Genomic DNA, 21,238 nt, shown 5'->3' on the forward strand with positions numbered 1-21,238 from the left:
GATGTAATATGTGTGGGATCGAGCTGCGCATGCCGATGAAGTTGTCTTAGGACACAAGTTACAGCTACTTAGGATAACTACAACTGGTGAATTTCAGTGCTTTTTCTGAGTTTAAAATGTTACATTGTCATTGAAAGTTATACTTACCTACAAAAGTCACTTTGTTTTTTCACTGAATTTCTAGGGTTTTATTTTAATATAAAGTAATATTTTATCACCATACTTAAAGCCGAGCCCTTGCTGCACACGGGCTTTGGTCATGTTCCGCCTGGGGCTGGCTGCAGGCAAACAACCCCACACCATGTCCAACCCTCCGGAGGCTTTCCACACCATGCTGCACACGGCCTTTGGAGGTGTGCGGCTTGGAGGTGGCAGCCGGGGTGGGCTTTAGCGCTGGTGGCGCCCTGTGCAACTGCCTTTTTTGGGAACCCCCCTTCCCATGACCACCACCCTCGGATTCCCTCGCTACCACCAGGCAAATGTGCCCCTCATCTCTTCATAGCCCCCCTTTCACATATATTCGTTTTAAGGTGCTTTTAAAGGTTGGCTTTACTAATCAAGCAGCTATCCACATACAATACAGTTCTGTTCTTTGCAGCAGGCATATTAACCCTCTACTCTACTTTATGGCGAGTCAAAGCTGCCGCTAAACAAAACTCCCATCTCTCTCCCTAGCAGGAACAATAATCACACGGGGTATATTGACATTTTCATTGTTTCCTGAAGAGAACGTACAAGGAACTTTTCAGCAGGTGCTTTTAAATCGCAAGTTTTGTAAGGTATTGCTGAACATAGCACCATCCTGAGGTCAGCGCCCCCCAATCCAGGTCAGCACCCGGTGCGGTCACACCGCTCGCACTACCCTAAAGCTGGCCCTGGTGGCAGCAGATCCTCACCTGCAGCCAGGCCCTTCGTTCAGCGCCTTGCAAACAGCCACCCCCACCATGCCACGCACAGCCTGCACAACTTATCTTTGGTCTTGCAGGTCCTAGGCAGACTCATACAGTCTTACTGACTTTGTCAAAGAAAATAACCCCAAAATATAAAAGGTTAGCTTATTTGTTTTTTCAAGGGGTGAGCATATTATTTTGGGGACTGAAAAATGTTAAACGAAAAACACATATATGTATATTTTTTTTTTAACTAAATCCAACATGTCCCTGAGACTTTCCTTTAGCATTTTTCAGCCCACAAAATGCAATCGTAAGAACAACCGCAAAGTGGCTCTGCGCCCCAGCTGAGGAGCATGGAGTCCCCGCAAGGAATGTTTAAAAAAAAAAAAAAAAAAAACAATATGGTATATTATCCTTGTGTCATGAATTTAATGATCCTGGAGTCTTACTGGGCCTGATTATGACCCTGGCGAATGAGATACTCTGTTACAAACGTGACGGATATCCCCCCGTTGTTTTACAAGTTCCTTAGGTTACAATGGAACTTGTAATACAGCGGGCCGGATATCAGTCACGTTTGTGATGGAGTATCCCATCCACCAAGATCATAATCAGGCTCTACTGTTTTGTTTTTCTAATGTTGCTAGGGTGTTCCTACGCTCTTGCAGCACCCCACAACATTACAGAAAATGCTCGTCGGTACTCCTGCCCCTTGTAGGGATACCGCCAAACTAGAAATAAATAGCGCTTGCAGGGCATTGTGGGGCAGTCCTTCATGCAGCAGTGAATTATAAATGAGCCGCTCCTGCTGCTCATATATTATTCCTTTTACTATTTTTAAATATTTTTGTAGGGGTCCCTTTGCCCACCTGGGACACTCACATGTTTTATTTCAGTTGGGGTCCCTGGGGGGAGGGCATGGCCCCTTTGGCCCCAACTGGCTTTCCAGCAGAAACCAAAATATTTGTCATTAAGTGGGTGCCCCTGTGCAACCAAATGCACCCACTATTTAATTTCCACTTAGGGGCTGCAGGGCAGCCCTTGGCGGCTGTGGCCTGAGTCGCTCCCCTTGTGCGAGCCAACCTTTTTAAATTTGTTGGTGGGTGCCCAGGGACATACCCGGGGCATATACAATGTAGCGGGTTGTGAGGGGGCTTCTGTCTGGACAGTCGGTCAGAGAGAGGCTCATCAGAGGCTCGCTGGAGCACTAATTTATAAATAGAGTGTTCTGATTGGCCCAGTTACTTTTTGTCCCCTTTGGCCAGCTTGCTCCTGCAGGAGCGGGCGCTCTGATTGGATGAGAATTTAGTAAAATGGACTTCACATATGGTAAATCTGTAGTTTGTCTAGTAGTAGCAACAATGGCGTCAATCTCAAAGCGCCCTCCGTTCACAGAATCTATCACATCTATTCTCTTCTAATTAATTAAGAATGCCACCGACCTCTGTTCACCCTAAATAAGGCCCATCAACAGCCGTGCTGGGTGGGACCACGGCGTTAAGAGCGAGTTTTATTGGAAAATATGTTAAAATCATGAAAACAAAAGACACCTTGTATATTGTTGGGCCCTTTATAGATTGCAGGACCAAGGCTACGTTAAGATCTCTTGGCATTCGTCTGACTCTGCCACTGAAGGAGACCAGATTGCATCATGTGCCTTAAAATGACCCTGTTGCTAAGAGCTCGCCCAAAGATAAAATGTAATTTTGCCAAGTGATGCGAATTTGCTTGAAACTGCCCTCTTTGTCCTGCTTCTTAGTTGATGTATTTCTCAAGGCTCTGTCCACCTCTTTTCAGTTTTGCTGAGGGACTGTCTGCCAGCCAAACTTACTGCATTGGAGAACAGCGCATGTTGTTGCCACGAGACCTGCAATCAGGGGGTGCTCCGAATTCATGCAATAATTTCATTTCTTCTGATTTCTATTACCTCCTTACACTAAGTGCGGTGTTAGTATGTGACCTGAATAAATGGCGGGTATCTTTATATCTATGTTGTTATATTTCAGTATTCCGTGCACAGAACTCAAAGTTAGTCATCAGGAGAGTAGACAACCGAGCGTTTTTATGTAAGGAGAATTGTTTACATTCTTCCTTGCAGTGCCATTGTTGAATTAATAATGTACCTGTTTCTAAAATAAGCAAGCTCGTGAGTGGCACTGTTGTCTTTTGTTAGAAGCAGGAAATAATAATGTCAATAAACATCGTACTTCTGCCGTTTCTAATTAAATTAAATAACAAATGTTATCATTACCCAGTTGATTGTAGTCAATTTATCAGTCTCGGAAAGATGAGCCATTAAGCCTGCCTTTTTAAGGTTTCTAACTTGTGGCCTCCAGAGCAGGGCATATGTCAGCGGTGAGCATTCAGCTCACTGAGCCATCATCCGGTAAATCGATGTAAATTAAGCCATGTGATAAGACTGTGGCTGGAGTGACAGTCATTGCTTCTGAACCCACATATGAACACAGCACCCAAATTATGTTGTCACATCAGTGCAGCGCTTAATTTGACCCGATGGTTTCCGTTGCGGGACACCACCACTTATTTTTCTGCATCAGGCAATTACTGCGAGCAAAAGACACATATGGGAAAGACAGAGCAAAGAAAGACGGAAAAGCGTCACAACAGGAGAAAGCAGAAAGCTGCAAGGGTGAGCGGAAGGGGCAGGGAGTGCCAGTAAATAGATTGAAGAGGCCCGAGGTTGCTTCAGGATTAGGTGCCTCAGTATTCTCGTACATTTAAATGCAGCAGCCGCTTATTTTGAAGCAGAGCTTTGGGCACCGGCACGTATTTATTCAGCTGTGGCTCATCCATTGGGGCGGAGGGGCTACACCCCCCCACCTTTTGCCGCTCAAGAAGAGTGTCTGTCAGGCCGAGCAAAGGTCAGCCTGACAGACAGTCTTCATTTTCAGGTCAGGCAGCCAGAAGTGAGTCATGCGTGATTTGCAAAGGATCCTTGCTGCTTGAGCTGAACTTTGCTGGTCTGAAGAGGTGACAGCTCCCATGGGCGTGACCTCCTCAGCTCAGCAAAGGTGCCTCGAGGCCCTCCCTCTCGGTGATGAGGGAAGCGTCACCCATTGACTCCGACCTGGGCGCTTCAGGTTTAAGCCCTGAAGCACCCAGGGCGAGTGTCAGTTAGTGACACCTTGTCACAGAGTGGGGTGGGGTCAGAAGTCTCACTGACCCCATACCACTCTGTGAGCAAGTTGGGACTGCTACCTTCCCTCATTGGCTAGAGGGAAGGCAGCAGTCCCATCCCTCCTGGGACCTCTGAGGCAGAGCTGAAGGTAAGCGTGTGTGTTTTTCAAAATTAAGGTTTGGTGCGTGTATGTTTGCAATATTTGATAATGAGTGCTGTGAATGGATGTGTGCGTGTGCTGCATGTGTGTGTGAATGAATGAAAGAATGAGTGAGTGTGCATGTGTGTCCCGCGCCCCCCTCCTAAATTTACCGGCCGCCACTGTATTTACTTACAAATTAACCCCTGCATCAGGGGCTCTCACTACTACCCTTTCATTTTGGTGAAGTAGCCTGGCTGGCTTGCAAGGAATTCTCCTGTATTACCCTACAAAGTGTGCCAAAAAGAAAATCGGTTTTCCACTCAAGCCAAAAGGGGTTAAGTTCTCCAGCGACACTGATCCACTCTGAAGCTATAGGACCCGGAGTCCAGAGACCAGCATCACTGATTTCACACATTGCAGAGTTCACATGCACATATCTTTGATGTCTCCTTGTCCTGGCGTAGACTAAGCAACTTCAATCAAATTAATGTGGCACATGTGAGAAATTATATGTAATGGTGGCTCAGGAAACAGGACATTAAATTATGGGTGTCAAAAAACCCCGATCCCCCAGCACATCTTTTTCTGTTTACTAATGGCACTCTGTGTGCAAGAGTAAACTTATAAGGAATCTTGTTTCAGGTGTACCAAGTGTGTTACACCTCACTGCTCTAAGCATGATCCTCTGATGAATTTTATTGGGAGCGAAACACGTGTCAGGCATTGTTTTTACCAATGCAAGTTATCTTGGATGGCATTTCATTAATTCAAACATTTTGGTGCTATAGAGATTTGTGGGTGTTAAAATTAATTTGTTACTTAGAAACCATTGCCACAAATTGATTTATTATGTTTGTCACCATTGCTCGTCTTGGAGTGAAAATTACTCACCCTCCTTCTAATAGATACCCTTGTAACTCGCAACTGGTCCACTTCTTTCTCCCTCTAAAAAATGAGGTGATGCATTCATTGGTAATTTATACCAGAAGATGAGACTCTTGCTATAATGTAGACATGTTTGCATAATGCTATGCAGTTGATATTTTGTGTCCAGTGCTTAACTTGAGAACGCACTTAATAGTAAATAAGTACCAGGGCCCTTTTCAGGAGGTCACCGCAGCTTGCACCACCCATTGTCGATGTCGCACTGCCAGTGACAGTACCAACACAACTACGAACCACTGTGCTTCTACGAGTGTGGCTATTCAGATCATTCCAGGCCATCCAAAGCTATAAGAATGGCATGGGTGGCAGCTAAGAATCATTTTTATATTGAAGTACTGGTGTGGTGCTCATCTCAAAAGTAGAGAGACTGTGCCACCATGTGGTGGACTGTCAGTAGTGCCGCCGTTGTAATTTAAGGTCCTGTGCCCAGCACCGGAAACCACTGGCTCAAATTAAGCACTTGCTGGACCTCACTTGCATCTTTAAGTTCTGATTTAGCTGGCTCCCCAGCCTCTTGTTGTCCAAAAAATAAATAAATAAAACTGCATACATGTGTGGATACACACAGGGACTTCGGTCAGCCCTCTTCATCCATTTGTCAGTAAAAGTTGTATTCACCGTTTGCTTCTGCCCACCACAGCATGGGCAATGGGTCAGCTCAGTTCCTTCTTTGTACACCTTGCTCTGTGAGTGACAGCATGGTGCCTGATCACAAATACACATCTATTTGAAAAGGGGTGCATGTGTGTGCCAGGACTGCTGGGACATTTTTTTTATCTTTTCATCCAGTGTTTTTTTTGCATATTGCATATGTTTGCCCAAAAAAACGCCCGGTTTACCAAAGCGAGATCTGTTGGCTTTGCAAGTGGTTTTGAAGACCAGGACTTGTTTTTCATCATCAGACTCTGACTGAGAGAAAAAGGGTGGTAGGGAAGAAAGATGAAGGGAAAGAAAGAAAGAGAAAAATGGGAAAGCTGTGATGAAAATAAACAGGCAAAACTGAAAAGAGACATCAAGTGTAAGAAAGGGGCGTGAGGTGGAATCATGAGAAGCAGCCATGGCGTTCAGCAGCTATGGTATTCAGCAGCACCGGCTGCTGCTTCTGGGAAAAACTTTTAGCCACTGCTATTCATTTATTTTTTTAACAAATCAGTCACAAGTTCTGGGTTTGTGTGCAGAGTGCAATAATAATCCATATTCCTATAGACGTTTCTGGAATACAGTTCAACAAATAGGACATCCCAGGGCTCCTAGGGTGCGGTGAAACTTGGAGAAGCATAAAATATGGAAATTTGGATGCAGAAGAGGCCAGATTTGTGATCTAAGGTGTAGAACTGATTTGGAGAGACGATCTAGCATTTACGTGCCTTTTGTGCAGTAGTAAATGTGGCCAGTGCTTAATGTGATCCAGTGGTTTCCAGTGCGGGGTACCAGCACTTATTTTTGAGGGTCGGTACTTAATATTTATGCCTGAAGCATTTACTGCGAGCAAAAGACACATAAGAAAGACAGAGGAAGAGAAAAATGAAAAAGCTTCATAAAGGGAGAAAACAGAAAGCTGCAAGAGTGAGCTGAAGGGGCAGGGAGTGACTGTAAACGGATTAAAGAGGCCCAAGATGGCTTCAGGAATATGGTGCCTCAGTATTCCGTGCTCACATTTAATTGCAGCAGCCACGTGTTTCAGAGGAGAGCTTTGGGAACTGCACGTTTTTATTTACAAATTAAGCTCTGAATGTGAAGCTAGTGAAGGGGAGACGGGCCCCTGAGAAGTAAAGTTGTATTCTGTGGATATTCATACTTCTTCCTCTTTACACGTCTTTGTTTGCACTCCCAAATAGCTGAAAAAGTGGAAATTTGCTGGACGATTTCTTAAAACTTCACCTTATGTTTTTTTGTCTTGTGATGAGGAAACAAGTCTGAGGAGGTGAGCTGTCGGCCTGTATACCACTTGCGTATAGATGTCCATCGCAATTTTTGAAGTTTTTATTGACCCCTTAAAAGACAAAATAGTTCCACAGATTTAAAAATAGTTTATGAGCTGGGCCCAGTTCTGATCCACCGTTCATTCTGATTCTACTGGAGCCATTTAAATTTCAAACGAAGCAGTGAGCGTGGCTGCCCTTCAAAATGGCAGCTTTCAAGTTTCTCAGGTCGGGTACGAGCAGGTTATCCAGCCATCACTTTTATGTGCAGTCCGGTACTTGTAGTCTTGCGTACCCCTTATACATTCACAGAGACTACAAGTCCCAGAATTTAAAGGGGAAATGGGGTTAGATGATCTAGGGCCAGATGTAATGAAGCTTTTTGCATTCGCAAACGGTGCGAACGTCCGTTTGCGAATGCAAAAATGCCTTTCAGTATGTATGAAAGGCATTCGCAGTGCAATTTTAAGGAATTGCTAAAATTGCGATTTCCTTAAAATTGTGACCCCGTTTAGAGAATCGTAAATTGCAATTTTCTAAATAAGAAATCGCAAATAAGGAATCCTTATTTGCGATTTCTTACGCACATGTATCAAGTTTTTCCTTAATGCGAATTGGGCATTAAGGAATCGCAATTACCACCAAATAAAATTTGGTGGTAACCATGTGCAAATTTTAAAAAAGCATTAAAAATGCATTTTTAACATTGACATGTAACGCACACATGCCCCTTTGGCATGTGTGCACCTTACATGTCCTAAAATAATTTTTGGGAGGTGCAGAAGAGGGGCCTTAGGCCCCCAGCACCCTGTGTTTGCATTTCCAAAATTGCGAATTCCAGTTAGGAATTCACAATTTGGGAAATGCAAAAGGTTCGCCCATAGGTGCGAATGGGGTCAGAATTGCTATTTGCGATTCGGTAATAGCATTTGCGATGTTTAAGAAATCGCTATTACTGAATCGCAGATATGATACGTACCATTTGGCGACTCTGAATTAGCGATTTCTTAAAAATCGCTATTTGAGAATCGCAAAATGGATTATTGATACTTCTGGCCCCTAATGCCATACTGAGCTAGGAATCCTGAAACCTGTGCTATGGATGCCAAGCAGCCAGTTCAAACGCTGCCTGAAATCCTTCTGTTCTAAAGTTGATTGCATTTATGTTTGATCATTTCAAACTGCAGTTATAGTAAAATTGCTTCATAGGGCATTTTACAAAAATGTATGCCCCCTAATAAATTTATTTTCTGATGAATATTTGGGTACAGGTGCTTTCAGTCGAGTGTGGTGAGGTGTCTGTCAGATTTCACCCTGGATTTTTTTCATGCACACACTGATAAAAACATACACACTGTCCTCTCAGTTTTGAAAGTCCTATAAAATGCTGGTAATTTTACAAAATGTTGTATTTATCTCACTTAGTACTCTTACCAATCGGCATTCCTCCCCCTTTCCACTGCTCTTTAAGCCCATCTTCCGAGTCCTGCTTGTTCTATAATGCTCCTGTACCTATTAGTAATCTCCATTATGTAATATTTTGTTATTTTATGACATATTAGCCCTTGGTGTAACATGTTAAAGTCTGAGGCATCTACTGACAGAATGTCTAATCTAAGCCACTTGTCGTGGTGGGACATACTCCTTCCTTATGAAGGGATGGGAGGGATTGTCCTTACCCCCACCCAAAAAAATAGTGCAAATGCAATTGAGCATGACATTTCTGCGTGCGAAAATATGGACTTGCTACATAACCACTAGTGAAAAGTTCATGTATGCGAGTCCTCATGGAAATCTGTGAGATTTGTGGGTTCCCACGAAGAGTCTGGGTGCAAGAGTCACAAAAACACACGTGCAAATGTAGGTTTGTAGATTTTCCTCCTTGGGCGACTGTGCTTCTGTCATTTTTTTGCAATTCAGAGTCAAGTGACTTTCTCCAACTTTGGTTAGTGTCACAAAGTAGAATTGTGTGCACAATACAAGCCTGCATGGGTGGAAACGGGGCCTGTGTGTGATTGCACAAGCTTTGTTCCTTTTCCAAGAGGAGAACGGTTCACAGACCATTTCCACGGTAGAAGGGTTCAGAGAGGAGTTTATGATAATTATACACAGACTAGTTTCTGGGCGTTGGCATACTTGCTGGGCTACTGTCACTTAAAAATGGCCCGTTTAGACACCCTGCCATCTCAGCCCATGCCGCCCCACCCAGTCTCGTCTGCTCCAAATCCCTCACCCCACCCTATGCCCCACCATGGAGCAGGTTACACTTGTGCTGTTCTGTACTGCCGTGGGGTAGATGGATGTGCCCCCGCTAGGTGTCCGTTCATGTGACCACCACACAGGTGTAAACTTAGACACTTTCGGCCGTAAACCTGTGTTTATAGCCAAAAAGGCTTTTTCGGGGCTTTGGAATTCTTTGTGAATTCCACACAGTAGAGAATTTGCTCAAATCTTACGCATTGACCTTGGACATTTCTCACTTCCAAGGCCTCCTTTTGTGAACTGTCCTGGGTAGGGGCCTGGCACGGGCGATGCTCGAATTAATAGCTGGGTAAAAAAGGTTTTCTCCGTATTTGAGAACAGGCTTTTTTAATCTCATTACATAGAAGATAGACTATTGAAATACAATATATCGACTCCGAAAATTGCTGTTCCAGCACCAGCGACATCGCAGGCAATTAGCGCGGAGAAGGATGGCACTTTCAGCCGGCTAATGGGCAACCCTGTTCGCCAACGTGCCCAGAATATGTGAGAGTGGCCAAGGAGGAGAAAACAGCTGCTGGTTCCGCGCTCCTTAGAAATGCAGAAACTTGGAGGTCATCTTGACCCGACAATATCAGGAGGCGCAGGGGGATGTTAGCGAGATAGCTCAGAGGGTTAATGCATCTTCGGCAGGTTTCAGGTTCAGCTCATACGTCACATATCACAATCCAGATGTCTTTCACTGAGCCTAATGCTTCTGTGGTTAGTAAAATGAACAGCTTTCACATTTTGTTCATGCAAGGGGCGGTACTACAAAAATACTGCCACCTAATAAAAACAGGAGCCTGCTCCTTGCTTTTAAAAATTGATGTTGCAAGCCTAGGAATATATATTTATTTGTGATTGAAGTTTAATACCTTCACCACTAATGCTCCATTACACAGCAAGGCTGCTTTACGACATTTTTTTATACATCAGTCAAAACAACCTTCAATAATTCACTGGCTGATGTGTTTTTTCATAGATCGCATTTTAAAGTGAAATGCCTCAAGGCGCTTTGGAATAATTTACTGAAGTTGTATTGCAAGTGAAGATGCTCTGGTTGGATAGCACTTTAAAATGAAGTTTTAAACAGCTGTGCAGGCCTCCTTCCACTACAAGCCAGTAGGCGTGAAGCTGGTTTGACGGGCAGGGAGGATGCGTAGGATTCATTCTCCATTAGGACTTCTCCTCTATTCTGAGTTTGCAATAGGTGGACACTGGTCCACTACATGCATGGACAAGGCTGTCCGACTAGACAAATCAGGGTATTGCTTCATTCTTTATTTTTACAAAGCTGGGGAGATTCCAATTGGCAATCGAAAAATTAAGGATCTGTGCCAAAGCATGGAGCCATCAAATCCACAATTTATTTTTCTCCAACTTTTCAAACTGAGAATCCATAGTAAAAAAAAGTTGCAAAATGTTTGCTTCCCAAAAGTGAAATAATTTCACTCCCCAAGAACTCCTTTTACTCCCTAAAAATGCGCAATCTAAGACAACAAGATACAATTCAGGAAAACGAGAAATAGGGCCCTGTTTTGAGAAAAGGATAATTATAGGCAGTTCATGTTTCCTTTTCAGTTCCAGAGACTCCCGGCTAGCTTGGACCTTTTCCAGCTGCCCTCTCGGACTCTAGAACAACCCCCTTTTCTACGTACTGCAGACTCGGGGCTCTATTGTAGGCTCGTGCAGAGCATTGAAACCTAACCAGTCCTAGTTCAGCACAGTTATTTTACTGCTTTCACCTACAACATTCGTTGTCCACAGATCTGTTGTATCTAATACTTGTACCTAGAGGTGGCTTTGTGTGAACGCACTTCAAACTGTTGACTTTTTGTATTCTTCCTCATTCAGCCATTGGCTTGAGCCCTTGTCGGTCACGCCTGAGATCATCCCACTGGCTATTGATTCGCTCATCTCTTACTGCTGACTGTTTTTCGGGACCTCCCACCTCCTATGGAGTGCACTGCAGTGCATGAGGGACTGTTTTCCCTCAGTTTATCACACTTTATCACACTTTATATGCTCCCCCTGCTGTCTCCTGTGCTTTGGTTCCCCTTTCTTCCTCCTCCACTTTTTATTCGTTCGTGCTTTGCCCGCTGTGCACTAGTATAGCAAAGGGCGGCCATCTTTGAATGGTGATAAAGTATATCCAAGTATATCCAAGAGCACCATCGGTGCATATGCATGCAAGGTACCCATATTAAAAAGGTTTTTTTATGAGTTATCTCAAAAATGCCTTCACAGTGGTATGCCATCTATGTGCATGTGGGCACCTGTGTAGGCAGCTGTCTCGGAAGTGAAACCTACTGGCTTTGCTAGTTCTTCTTACCCCTCATGGTCCCGGTCCCTGTTCTGAGAGGGCCTTGACAGCCATAAGGGGAAAGTTGAAAAGTTTTCTTTTTCGGTTTGGGTTACACGGGGTCTAGGGAAGTGGCTGGACCTCTTTCAGTCTCAACTTAGAGAAGGTAAAGGATTTGAAAAGGTAATTAATTTCAGCGAGAATTATGGGGTAGAGGTCTGGTGCTTGAATGACCGGATTAAATGCTGTTTTTGACAGTCTCCTTTGGAAAGTTCTTATTTTGCAAATTTTTGGATTTATGTAGTTGGCAAAAATGGCAGATGAGGGTCGTGGGCACTCATTTTCTGCAATGCCTGATTATTACTAGAAACACATGAAGGAACTGAAATACAAGAGTAGGAATCAGAATTACGAGGGCAAACAAAATGAGGCGTGGCCTAATAATGCAAATAAAAATGTAGGTCTTCATACTGCATTTCTAGGCACTTAAAATAGGTGTTAGTAGCATAAAATTTAACGTTACTCAGTTTACCAGCCTTGGAAGTATGGAAAGCTATAGGCTCCAGAATTCAGTCTAGCGACTTGAAGATCACCACATATCTTCACAGTAGGACTTCAACTAACCATTAGCTGGCCTACAGACAAAAGCTTCTATGAGCTGTCATAAAAAATAAAGCTATATACTTTGTCCAATGATAATTTTAGATTCTGAGGCCATTAGACACTCATCAAAGTCTGTGATCCCTGCAGTAAAGAAAAACCTCACACACTTCCATTCTTAGCTCTCAAATGATTCCGGGACGAGGGTGACTTTCAACCAGCCCTGGAATTTCAGTCTCTGGACCCAAGCATGCTGGGAATTGTAGTTTCTTAAACTTTTTAAAATGCTGGTCGGCATATCCTACCAACCTTATGCTGTAGGCTGGGAAAACAGGAATGACTGAATGTAAACTTCACGGTGTGGGATGATTTGACACACTTGTCCTATTTGACTATGTGCATTGTAGCATGACTTTTTTTTTTTTACTCAATAAATTTGCAGTTTAGCAATTTCTTGACTCAGCCCCCTGAGCTTGCCACGATTTCACTAAGTGCATAGAGAGGCTCTGTGTGGCTGAGTTTATCCGGCTCTAATTGGATAACAATAGCAGACTGCAAACTGTTGAGAAGTGAAGCACGCGCCATTACCGTTCCTATACTGCGCTGCTGTCTTACAATGCAGGCCCTTCAGAATTACAAGATATTACTGTAATTATCGCAATTGCCTGCTCTATTCTTGGCTGCAGCCAGTGCAATTAGTTCCTCCCCTTCATCAGCATTTAAATGAATCTAATCATAAAGGAATCCACAGGACACCTGCTCAGGGGAGGGCTGCTGCTTCTAAGAGGGTCCTTCTGGTACAAAGCGAATGTGGGTTGAATGGTAGCATCCGAAGGAAGCAGTCAGTTCGCTCAACGGCATCAGCTCAAGGCTTGGCTATGTCTGGTCCTCCCTGTGCGGGAGTACAAAAATCCGACAGGGTGTTTAATAGGAATGGCGCTCACAATATCTAACCCAAAAATCTCGAAGGTCAAACAAAGTCTCCACGGTGCTCCTGCAGGGAGGACCTACCCTACTCCCCCACAAAGTTTCTCTCAAGAGAAAACACCCATACGCAATCCTTGTCCGTATCTCTGTGTTCAGCAGATCCACTTGTTTTTATTAGATGTGTTCTTCAGTTCCAACCAGTCCTATGTACGGGAGTTAGGGGGCCTCGTGCTACGCTCCAGCAGGGAGCATCACTGATGGTCTCACGAACACTCCACTCATTCAGGTTGCAAAGCAATTGCTTTGGACATGTTGGAACAATGTAGTTAAGGAAAAGCCCATTATCCTTCAAAACCACCTCTAATGCCGTAAATATTACTCTTCACAATGGTCTCCCTTCTAATCAGCAACTATATTTCCAGGTGCATCTTATGGTCTTTAGAGTAGGGATCTTTCTTGTAATAAAAGCTACTTATGCTCAATGAAAATAATCAAGAGCTATGAATATTAGTGTTGCAATCCTGACCACATCAGACAAGAGTACATCAGTGCTAACATATGCAAGATTACCAGCTGTGATCACCTCAGTTCATCAGATACAGTTGCCAGCAGCAATGTAAAAATGGCTTAGTCCATGTAGAGTGCCTCTGCATGGGTAATACATAACAGCCTTAGCTGCAATGCCCCTGGCACCAAGGAAATAATATTAGCAATAGGTCTCCACAACACCACATGATATATGACTCAAATATCAGTTTTAAGATATATTTTGGAAACCCAACCATTTTCCTCTCAAGTAACAGTTTATGAGTTCTGAAAATACTCTTATTTTAGTGTCAGAGACACATTTTTAAATTTTGGTGTACATATAGTAATCCAGCCAACCAAAAGCTTCTCGTTTATTAGACATGGTCGCACACAGAAGAGGTACTTACAAGTAGCTGAGGATGTACGCTCATCTTACGAGCTACTCATTAAAGAAGCTTGCTTTAGGGGTTTCACCACATCAGCTTGGGAGGGCTCTGCAGATATTGCACTCAGTGAATCTGGACCATGCACCCTCCCTTTCTGTCTGGGAGGATGCTAAAAAGCATGCAATATGGCTGGCTCTATAATGCCAGTTTCTGTGGTTGCTCTCCTGACACTTTTGGGTGGACCCCCTTAGTGCGTATGCCATGAAGGATTATATAATGCCCATTCCTTTGGGATCCTTGTTGGAAACTCCAGGGTGGACATTTCAGGCTTACACTATCACTGGTTGTACAATGATGACTTAAGTAGTGCTTGAGGCTGCAATCCTCATCACCTAAGGTTGCTTACTGCTGTTTCTATCTGGAGACATCAGAGAATACACCACGGCAGGATGTATAATCCTTATTCCACTTTCGCTGCACCCAGGTGCACTCCTTAGGCATACACTGTGGCTGGTTGTACAATACCCATTTCTAATGGTCACATTATACAGCTTCTGGATGGATTCCTCCGGCGTATACTAAGGCTAGTTGTATAATGAATGTTTCTCAGTCACTCCTAATGAGGACACATAAGTAATTTACCATGGCTTGTTATATAATGGTTGCCCCTCAACCACACCCAGGTGGGCTCATCAGCCATATACTATGCCTTGTTATATAATGGTTGCTCCTCTGCCACTCCTAGGTGGACTCATCGGCCGTATATTATGGTTTGTTATATAATGGTTGCCACTCTGGTGGACTCTTCAGAATATGTACATTAAATCTCGTTTTACAGCTGCCTTCCTTTGGGCTGGCTGTATAATGCCCATTTCTAAGGACTGCTTACTTTTCATTCTTGGCTTGTGTCCTCAGGATCTCCATCATGGTCCCTAGTGTAATACCCCATCCTATAGGTTGCTTCCTGCCACTCCCGGGTGGACTATTCAAAGCACATGCTATGTCTGCTTGTCTATTTACATGCTCCTGTGCGTTGCTCCCAGGCTATCCGAGGAGGGCCCTCGGGTACATACTAGGTCTGGTTGTATAAGTGAGTCTCCTAGGTGGCCGCTGTCTCCAACACGTAGGACTCTATACTGCAATGCTGTCTTTTTAAGCTGAAATTGGATCACAAATTCAAAGCTGTTGTGAATAGGGCCTCCGAAAATATGTTTGGCCCAGGGCCCCCCAAAATCCTTAAGATTTTACCGAACTTGGGTAACTCTAGACGTAAGATATTTTTAACTGTTTCTAGTTTAGCTACAGCTTCTACCTTTTAGAGGTACATACACTCATTTGATAGACATGAATTGTTTTGTTCTTGTACCTTCCTTTAACAGACATGATTAAACTTTCTCTTTTCTCTTCAGGACTTCTTGACTGACCTGATGATGTCTGAGGTGGACCGATGCGGTGAAAATGAGCATCTCATTTTTCGAGAAAACACGTTGGCTACGAAAGCAATCGAGGAGTACCTGAAGCTGGTGGGGCAGAAGTACCTGCAGGACGCCCTAGGTAAGTACCGGATACTGATGCATAACAGACTCTGCCATGGGATCGACAAGGAGTTTTGGGGCTTGTCTAACCAATTATTCTTTATTGCTTGACTTATGGTGTGGCCCAGCTATGTATGGTCTCAAAGGTTTGTTAAGGCTGGATAACCCAATTATATTCTTAATAAGGTTGTTTTTAGCTCGAACCTACTAGGCAGTTCAAGTTTACAGTGGCCTTAGAGACTGCCCACTGCTTACCTTTATTTGGCTTTATTGTCACTCTGATTTGCTTGCTTCTTATTTGATGGCTTGGCTTTCTGTTCTTGTGTTTTCCCTCCCCTAGGAGAGCATAGCCTCTTTATGATCCTTTTGATTGGCTGACTTGTATCCTTCCCCTACTCACGTTTAAGGAACTACTTTTTCTTTATCATTCAGAACTCCATGAGAGTGCATGTGTTTGCGAGCTCTATCCATCTGGGGTTGCCTTACCACTAAAATACACCCCTCCTCTCAGACCTCCCCGTGATCCCCCACCGCCGCTGTGCTGCTCCCTATCCCTCAGACTTGTCTCTAAAAACACATCAAAATGTATATTATTGCTGGGGTGTGGCTGAAAGGCAGACTTTATTTTCTCTCCTGCATGCCACATGTGTGAAAGTACAAGCTCTAACACACAAAGAGTCCTCTTCGCACTCACTTAACTGGTATCTTGGAAGCCAATAAATCTGCTTTCTGGGCCACTCCTCAAGAGCAAATGGCCAAGTCCTGTGGAAAGTGAATTAGGCTTTGCAAAGTGTTTCCCTTTACATTTTGACACCCCATTTTTCTTTTTCATATTCTTTTTGTTCCCTGAGTACTAAGCTTTTGAGATATAAGAGATGTGTTTGTTTTTTCCTGCAGAATGTTTTTTTCTTTTACGTTTTTCAAGCAGTGCTTTACAGACAAACAATGTCCAAGCCAACAGCTCGGTATTCATATTATACATCCTCAACCTATTGTATTTGCCAGTGTTTGTTTACTGTGCATCTAAATGGTGCAGTTTACATACAGATTTCGGCAAAATATTATAAAATTGGGGGAAATTGTATCTCAGAAAATAGGAATACAACTCAACATTTAGCTGTTGCTCTTGACCAGTCTATCACTTGTACTCTTCCTTGAATCTTATCGTACATCTAACCTTATACTCACCCTTATTCCTACATGTCACTTACATTAGTTCCTTGTGCCCATCTCTCACTGTCCTTCGTCTTCCTCACAGAGTCTCAATGTAAAGTATTCACCTAGGAGGCTTCAGGGGAAAGGGCTGACAAGATGTACATGTGTTATATCTCAACTCACATAAGATTCCAACCAGAGGGTTCCCTGAGATCCATTACGTATACGTGTGCCAGCCAGTGGCGGCTCATCCGTATGGGCGGAGGAGTGTCGCACCCCGCCAGCAGCGACAGCTGCTAAACCTTTTAAAGAAACCAAACCATGTTTATTATTGTTTTCTTTAAAAGGGGCGGGCCACGGGTGACGTGCACCGAGGGGTAGTGCTCAGCACTCCCCCACAGAGCGCATGCGTGTTTGGCCGACCGTCTAGGGTCGGCCAAACACACATGCGCTGTAGGCTTTCTAATCATGATGCTGCTAGGTGTAAACACAAAGATTTCCTTTACTCATGGGTACCTGGCTGGCATCATCACAAATCTACTTGACAACATGTTTTGGCCACTCATTGGATCCTTCAAAGGAGGGTCTCGGGCCTTTGTCAGGGCAGTCACACCAGCAAAGCGGCACTGGAGGCACAAGATAGGTTCAGAGCAGGAGCCTGTACCTTGATGAATGTGTGACTATAGAAGAGGTTCCTCTCTAGTGTGCTCCTTTGGTAAAAACCTCTAAGAGTGTAGGGTGACAACGATAACCTTAGAGGTAAGACATATTCTTACTGTTCATGAACTTTGTGAGGTGCATTAGTGACTGACGTGTGGGTTATCTGGACTGCCCTGACGAAGGACAGAGGGATCCACTGAGTGGCTGAAACATGTTGACAGGTAGATTTGTGATGAAATGCCTGAGAGATAACATCTTGTGACCATCCCTACTCAGATTTTAATCCAGTCAGATGTACCCGTGAGTAAAGGAAATCTTTGGGTTTACACCTAGGCTGTTTTAAGAATAACTGGACATACAGCCAGGATGTGTAATAACAGCAATGCAAAAGGTAGCCTAAACTCCTCTCTGGATCAGTGTTTCCCTGGGCCCGGCCTATCTTTTATTTTATCAGCTAGTAGGAGATGCCTGCAGAAGTCACTCAGAAATTCAGTATGTGGTGAAAGAACTGAGATCGATGTTCTTCTAAAATCACTTTGTTTTGAATTCCTGTGCTTGCTTGAAGCAACACACACAAATCTGCACTTTATGTTGTGTTGCGGCTCTGGACAACGCAGGGTTTGAATACATCTATAGAGAGAAGGTTCTTTTTTCATACACTGTATGATGACTGGATATTTCCCCTCCGACGCCTAGGCTCCCTAAGCACCCTTCATGGTTTCTGCCAGGGCTGGACAGGTCTTTATTCCACCAGGCATTTCCCCAGTGGGCTGGAGCCCTCCAGGCCGGTTTGGAAAACCCATGGTAAGCTTTCAACTCCTGATGCTTCTGTCACTTTCCCGACTCTCCAAGGTTAACTACAGCGACCAAAGGGAGGCTTCGAGAGGGCGAGGGGGGAAGGTAGAGAGTATCCAATCAGTGAGGTAGGAGGGAGGATCGAAGGAGAGAGAGACAGAATGGCTAGAAAGAGACATTTTTCAAAGAGACGATGGCAGAGGGGCTGGTTTGAGCACTTTTACCAGGGCTACTTTTGTCTGCCGTGTCCAGCCCAAGTTCCCACACCCAGCTCGAATCTTTATCCTTGATTATCAGATCTGTAATTTCAAACTTATTTTCGAGTCTCTCGAGTTTTAGACTTTCAGATCATCATTTATGACCAGTAAACACAATTCCAAGACCGTCTGCTCTAACATGACCTGTAGAAAAATCATTAGCAGACGTGTCCTCAGTCTGGAAGTCGATCCGTCAAAATACCAAGGGTGGTTTTAGTGACATCACACAATTTTTTACTTGGGTCAAAGATGAGGTTTACCAAACATATAGGCAGTGCTTAATTTGAGCTGGTGGTTTCCGGTGCGGGGCACCAGCACTTATTTTTTAGGCCGGCACTCATTTTTCGGCTACAAGCATTTACTGTGAGCAAAAGACGCATATGGGAAAGACGGAGGAAGAGAAAAATGAGAAAGTGTCACAAATGGAGAAAGCTGCAAGAGTGAGCTGAGGGGGCAGTGAGTGGCTGTAAGTGGATAAAAGAGGCCTGAGGTAACTTTAGGATTATGCTGCCTCAGTATTCAGTGCTCGCACATTTAATTGTATCAGCCACTTGTTTAAAAGGAAAGCTTTGGGCACCAGCAGGTGTTTATTTACAAATTAAGCACTGCATATATGAATACATAAACATTTCCATTTCAGTTGATCAAAAAAAAGTCTAAAATTAGCAACATTTAAACTTTACCCCCAATTGATTATTGGTCACACTTACATATAAATAGCCCATAAAACCATGAATGTGCTGAGTTTTCTGAATGCAAAGTTTTAAGTGCTCAACTGTCCTAATGCTTAGACTACTGCTTACTTTCTTGTGCTGTGACTACCTTCATGACACCTGAGGCCAGGGATAGAAATGGAAGTACTAGGAGTATCAGAGGACCAGCTCCAGTACATACTGCTACCCTGGAACACCCCTAATGTCCACAGTCCTCAAGAAGCGTGCCTAGAAACAAGTATTTTTCTGGAAAGGCACTTAATTATGAGATCCATCTTGAAGCAATAGCTAAGGTGTACTTTCACAAGACTGTGGCTGATTCTGCTCCCCTACTGGGAAAAATAATATTATTCAAATTTGAATATTCTTTTCTTCATGTAGGGTCAGATGTACTAAGCACTAGTTGCACATACTGGTGTCAATTTGACACCAGCATTTTTATGGCCAGCACAGTACTTTGCAAACTGTCCTATCAACAAATACCAAATCATACTTGGTCGCAATTCAAAGTACTTCATGAATATTAATGAGGTAGGTTGCAACTTCCGACCCACTATGATCGACAGCCATCGCAGGGATGGTGGCCTTCTGGGGTCAGGAAACCACTTTGTCTGTGAATGCTTTTAAATAATGCAATCATTTTTGTAATGCATTCTGTTTTTCTTGAAGAAAAACTTGATGTTTAAAAAAAAAAAAAAGTTTAACAAACTTTTTAAAGAGTTGTCAGTGGTACATGGGACCGTCAACACTGACAAAGGATAAGGGGCCCAGGGCCCCCTGCAGACCCCTTTCCTTTTGCCAATGGTTTACCTTTGTGTAGTTGTTAACCTGATTTCAGTCGCAAAACATAAATACATCTCAATCCGAATTGGTATTTGGATGGCCCATACACGCCCCTTTCAAATATCGATTCTGTATGTAGTCCAATTTGTGTTTAATACATACCAAAGTTCTTAATGGCATTAATCAGTCACTTAAGCACTGACTGGCTTCTGAAAAGTAACTACTTCTATCAAATGTCTGTGCCTTAAATGCCCAACCTGTGTCATCAGGCACCACACAATGCGTGACTTGGGGTAGGCACACCCTTTTAGATGTGGCCTGACAGCCCAGGTGCCTGCCAGATGTGTTGTAGCTAGTACTTCAGTCTTTACATGGAGTGTGCTGATCCTCCACCCAAAGGAGATTGACTCTCTCATGGCTCTTTCATCTCATGCTGTTGGCTCTTTGCTGTATCTTTCTGCATTCCAGAATGTGCTTTATTTGAAATGCACGTGGGGACTGTTTTAACATCTGGAAAGAATCATCACACTCGATCATCACACTGTTTACCACAATCATGTCTTTATCTCCTCTATGTATTCTACTCAGAAAGTATTCCTTTTTTTGCTATTTTTTTCCCAGAACTGACAAAGCCAACATAGCAGGCTTAATCGTGTACATGCAACACATTTAAACAAGATTTGTGAATGCCTGTGTTTACGTGCATGCAGGGTTGTACTGTGACACAAAAAAGGCACCAAAATAAAAGTAAAGTGCCCCATTAGTGGTCCATACAGCCAAAAAAGAGGCCCACATTTGCCAATAATGCCATTGTAAAAACATGCTGAATAGGTATGTTGCTAGGCATGGGAGACCGCATGCATTTGTTTTCTGAAGGCAATGTGTTAGTAATGGGGAAATCAGCAGTAAAAAAGGACCCACCTGGCCATAAAAACAGGTCCACAAACAGGCAAAAAAACAGCACACACACTGCCCTGTCAAACCAGGCACTGCCCGATTGCCCTATAGCCAGGGCCACTGGAACTATGCGAATGTGGGGCCACGGCGATTTTTGAATAATTACAGATTTGCAGCATTTTCTTCATAAGCCATCTTCTGCCACATAATCTGCTGATTTTAACAAAAGAATTTTGTTTCTAGCTCAAACGGTTTAAAAGTTACAAAACAAATGCAGCAACATGTGTTACCGTGCAGTGGAAGGCCCTTTGCAAAGCTGGACTGGTCACTTTTCTATTACTTATTGGTATACGTGGATGCTAAACTAGTACTAATTGGGGTGCAACCAATGTCCATACAGTGTTACCAAGTTTAA

General features: G+C 43.6%; 1 protein-coding gene across 16 annotated transcripts in view; it reads left to right on the plus strand.

Moving 5' to 3' along the window:
• Window positions 1–21,238, plus strand: part of DAB2IP (DAB2 interacting protein) — a 1,276,993-nt gene that overhangs the window by 1,111,155 nt on the left and 144,600 nt on the right. For all 16 annotated transcript variants that reach the window (XM_069241673.1, XM_069241675.1, XM_069241667.1 and 13 more), the window contains one exon: window positions 15,438–15,582. In XM_069241673.1, coding sequence (XP_069097774.1) covers window positions 15,438–15,582 — 145 coding nt within the window. The remainder of the gene's footprint in view (window positions 1–15,437; window positions 15,583–21,238) is intronic.

Source organism: Pleurodeles waltl, chromosome 6 (assembly GCF_031143425.1).
Source record: "Pleurodeles waltl isolate 20211129_DDA chromosome 6, aPleWal1.hap1.20221129, whole genome shotgun sequence".
NCBI classification, from domain to species: domain Eukaryota; kingdom Metazoa; phylum Chordata; class Amphibia; order Caudata; family Salamandridae; genus Pleurodeles; species Pleurodeles waltl.